At 47.9% G+C, this 4,744-nt stretch overlaps 1 protein-coding gene across 3 annotated transcripts in view; it reads left to right on the plus strand.

Moving 5' to 3' along the window:
- aadat (aminoadipate aminotransferase) overlaps positions 1-4,744 on the plus strand; it is an 82,396-nt gene that overhangs the window by 21,483 nt on the left and 56,169 nt on the right. For all 3 annotated transcript variants that reach the window (XM_043703414.1, XM_043703424.1, XM_043703404.1), the window contains one exon: positions 2,693-2,825. In XM_043703414.1, the coding sequence (XP_043559349.1) occupies positions 2,693-2,825 (133 nt within the window). The remainder of the gene's footprint in view (positions 1-2,692; positions 2,826-4,744) is intronic.

Here is a 4,744-nt window from a genome sequence, read left to right on the forward strand (position 1 = left end):
CTATGAGGTGGGAGGCGGTGGATGGGAGATCCCCTGAGGTGATGAGGTTATGGATGGTCTGGGAGATGATGGTTTGGTGGTGGGAGGTGGGGTCATGGTCAAGGGGGCAGTAGGAGGAGGTGTCCGCGAGTTGGTGTTTAGCCTCAGCGATGTAAAGGTCTGTGCACCAAACTACTACCGCGCCTCCCTTGTCTCCCGGTTTGATAGTGAGGTTGGGGCTGGAACGCAGGGAGTGGAGGGCCATATGTTCCGCTGCTGAGAGGTTGGAGTGGGTGAGAGGGGTGGACAGGTTGAGGCGGTTAATGTCGTGGCGGCAGGTGGCTATGAAGAGATCGAGGGTGGGTAAGAGGCCAGCACGGGGTGTCCAGGTGGATGCGGTGTGTTGGAGTCGGGAGAAGGGGTCGTCAGAGGGTGGGCGGGAGTCCTGGTTGGAGAAGTAGGCGCGGAGGCGAAGACGGCGGAAGAATTGTTCGATGTCACGCCGCGTGTTGAACTCGTTAATCCCAGAGCGTAGGGGAATGAAGGTGAGGCCTCTGCTGAGGATTGATCTTTCATCCTCAGCGAGGGGTAGTTCTGGAGGGATGGTGAAAACACGGCAGGGCTGGGAGCTAGGACCTGGTGTGGGGCTGGAGCTGGGAGTGGGGGTGGGGTTAGGCGTGGGAATCGGGGTGGGGGTGGGGTTCGGCGTGGGGGCGGGGTTAGGCGTGCGAATGGAGATCGGCGTGGGGGCGGAGACGCATGCAGCGTTGTCGTTGTGCAGGTGAGTGATGTCACTGAGGGCGGAAGTGGCTGCGGCGATGGCAGCCCCGGGGGCGGATGTGGCTGTGGCGATGGCAGAAACGGTGTTGTTCCCGTTAGCCATGGACCCCGCGGAGGCTGCGAATCTGTCGGCGATGGTCTTCCTGCCGATCATGGAGGCAGTTGTATTTGGAAAGCAAAGACTGATTAGGGATAGTCAGCATGGCTTTGTGTGTGGGAAATCATGTATCACAAACTTGATTGAGATTTTTGTAGAGGTAACAAAGAGGATTGATGAGGGCAGAGCAGTGATGTGATCGATATGGACTTCAGTAAGGCGTTCAACAAGGTTCCCCATGGGAGACTGATTAGCAAGGTTGGATCTCGCGGAATACAGGGAGAACTAGCCATTTGATACAGAACTGGCTCAAAGGTAGAAGACAGAGGGTGGTGGTGGAGGGTTGTTTTTCAGACTGGAGGCCTGTAACCAGTGGAGTGCCACAAGGATCGGTGCTGGGTCCACTACTTTTCGTCAGTTATATAAATGATTTGGATGTGAGAATAAGAGTTACAGTTACTAAGTTTGCAGATGACACCAAAATTGGAGGTGTAGTGGACAGCGAAGAAGGTTACCTCATGATTACAACAGGATCTGGACCAGATGGGCCAATGGGCTGAGAAGTGGCAGATGGAGTTTAATTCAGATAAATGTGAGGTGCTGCATTTTAGGAAAGCAAATCTTAGCAGGACTTACACACTTAATGGTAAGGTCCTAAGGAATGTTGCTTAACAAAGAGACCTTGGAGTGCAGGTTCATAGTTCCTTGAAAGTGGAATCGCAGGTAGATAGGATGGTGCAGAAAGTGTTTGGCATGCTTTTGTTTATTAGTCAGAGTTGAGTACAGGAGTTGGGAGGTCATGTTGTGGCTGTACAGGACATTAGTTAGGTTACTGTTGGAATATTGCATGCAATTCTGGTCTCCTTCCTATCGGAAGGATGTTGAGGCTTGAAAGGGTTCAGAAAAGATTTACAAGGATGTTGCCAGTGTTGGAGGATTTGAGCTATAGGGAAGAGGCTGAACAGGCTGGGGCTGTTTTCCCTGGAGTGTCGGAGGTTAAAGGGTGACCTTATAGAGGTTTACAAAGTCGTGAGGGGCATGGATAGGTTTAGCAGACAAAATCTTTTCCCTGGGGTAGGGGCTGTTTTCCCTGGAGTGTTGGAGGCTGAAGGGTGACCTTAAAGAGATTTACAAAGTCATGAGGGGCATGGATAAGGTAAGTAGACAAGGTCTTTTCCCTGGGGTTCAGGGAGTCCAGAACTAGAGGGCATAGTTTTAGGATGAGGGGAAAGATATAAAAGAGACCTAAGGGGCAACCTTTTCACGCAGACGGTGGTACGTATATGGAATGAGCTGCCAGAGCAAGTGGTGGAGGCTGGTACAATAGCAACATTTTAAAGGCATCTAGATGAGTATATTTATAGCAAGGATTTGGAGGGATATGGGCCGGGTGCTGGCAGGTGGGACTAGATTGGGTTGGGATATCTGGTCGGCATGGACGGGTTGGACTGAAGGGTCTGTTTCCATGCTGTACATCTCTATGACTCTAGAATTTGTTAATGTGTCATTCTTGTTCATTACTGAAACCTACACCATGCTTCCTATCAACCAAGGTCTGAAAGTCAAGGAAACTGGGGACTTTATGTACTTTGTTAGAATGTTTAGTTTTCCAGAGCACTGCCTCAGCTTTGAAAAATGTGAGAATGAAACATCAGGTCATTAATTACGGAGAAATTTAGGCCATGCCTGAATTTTTGTTTTATTGTAAATGAGGAAATGAATTTCACTATTTGTTTAAATCGTTCTGACTTCTGAAATGATAATACTGTGATCTTTGAGAGGGTGAGAACTCTGAAGTGGTAAACATAATTGCTTGTGTGCTGGTGTGTGTTACAGAATTCCAGAATTAGTCTCCTGGATGAAGGATCTGCAAAAACGTGTTCATAATCCTCCAACCATCAGCTACAGTCCTGATCGAGGACAGATGGAGCTCTGTGTCACCAACGGCAGTCAGGAGGGATTAAGTAAGGTGCGGCAATTACTGCACAGGCTGTCTGGAAAGTTGCCAACTAAATAAAATATTGATGGGTGGGGCAGTTTCCAAAGCAAAAAGGATCTAATGGATAATAAACACAAAAAGATACACGTGGGACATGGCTCCTCTGGCTGTGACAGCTTTTATTGCCCATCCCCTGGAGGAGGCAGTGCTGAGCCACTTTCCGGGACTTCTGCAGTCATAGGGGAGTTGTGGGTGTGCTGTTAGGAGAGGAATTTCTTGGCCCAGTAACTTTGAGGGAACAGCGATTATAGTTCCAAGTCAGGATGGCATGCAACTATGTTAAGGAAGTTTCTTCTTCTTCTATATGCAAACAAGCGATAATTCTCAGAATAAGTGGGAGATGAGGAGGAATTTCTTCTCTCAAGAGATGCACAAATCTGTGGACTTCTTTACAACAAAGGATATTGCCTGGGTTGGAGGATTTGACCTACAGGAAGATGTTGAATGGACTGGGGCTGTTTTCCCTGGAGTGTCAAGAGGCTGACGGGGTGACCAGATAGAGGTTTATAAAATCAATGGGGGGTTTGGATAGGATAAATGGACAAAGTCTCCTGGGGTGGAGAGATCAGAACTAGAGGGCAAAGGTTTACGGTTAGAAGGGAAAGATATGAAAGAGACCTGAGGGGCAATTGTTTCACGCAGATGATGGTACGTGTATGGAATGAGCTGCCAAAGTAAGTGAGGGAGGCAGGTACAATTGAAATATTTAAAGGGCACCTGGATGGGTATATGATTAGGAAGGGTTTGGAGGGATATGGGCAGTATTGGGTTGGAATATCTGGTCGGTATGGACAAGTTGGACCGAAGGGTCTGTTTCCGTGCTGTACATCTCTGTGACTCTATAACTCTCAGCACTATCGAGGCTGGTTCATTAAGTATATTCAAGGTTCCGATTTCTCAGATTGTTAATCAGGGAGAGAATCATGGATTATTGGGAAAGGTTAGGAAATTGCGATTGAAAATTATTAGGATCTCATTGAAAGGGGCAGCAGATTCAATGGGCTGAAAGGCCGATTTCTGTCCATTATGTCTGATAGTCTTATGGCCTTACAATTGTCAGGGAGACTACCCCCAAGAGTAGCTGCCAATTTGCAATGGAGTAAATGTAGTGAAAATACGAGGATGTAAGAATTAAGAGGAGTCGATCATATGGTCAGTCCAGCTGGCTCTGTTCTCCTGTACAATCTTAAGGTTGAACTCCACTTTGTCTCCCATTCCCTATTTCCCTGAGAAACCAAAAGAATCTATCAATCCCAGTTTTAAATATATTCAGCGCTGGAGCATCCACAACCTTCGAGGGTAGCAAGTTCCCCCATTGATTCGCAATCTTTTGAGTCTGAGTCATTTCTCATTACCATTCAAAATGTTCAGCTCCTTCTCCTGAAACAGTGTCCCCTCCCCGTGTTTAAGATTCCCCGCCCAGCAGAAACAGTCTCTCGGCATCTGCTCTGTTAAAGGTCCCTCAGAGCCCTGTTCAAAGAGGTGATCTCATTGAACCAAACTGTACAGAATATAGGGCCAATTTATGGAGTTCCATACCATTGAGCAAGCTACGCACTCACCCCCACCAGTGTGAGGGCCCAATTTGGTGTGCCTTCACTGTCCTGCCTCCAATACAAGTGTATCCTTTCATAAAAAAACAGGAGGTGATGGCCCTTTCAGTGTATTATCACTTGACTATTGATCCAGAGACTGGATTCTGGATCAGTGGTGCTGGAAGAGCACAGCAGTTTAGGCAGCATCCAAGGAGCAGCGAAATCGACATTTCGGGCAAAAGCCCTTCATCAGGAATAAAGGCAGTGAGCCTGAAGCGTGGAGAGATAAGCTAGAGGAGGGTGGGGGTGGGGAGAAAGTAGCATAGAGTACAATGGGTGAGTAGGGGAGGGGAT

The sequence above is a fragment of the Chiloscyllium plagiosum genome, chromosome 2 (genome assembly GCF_004010195.1).
Source record: "Chiloscyllium plagiosum isolate BGI_BamShark_2017 chromosome 2, ASM401019v2, whole genome shotgun sequence".
NCBI lineage: Eukaryota > Metazoa > Chordata > Chondrichthyes > Orectolobiformes > Hemiscylliidae > Chiloscyllium > Chiloscyllium plagiosum.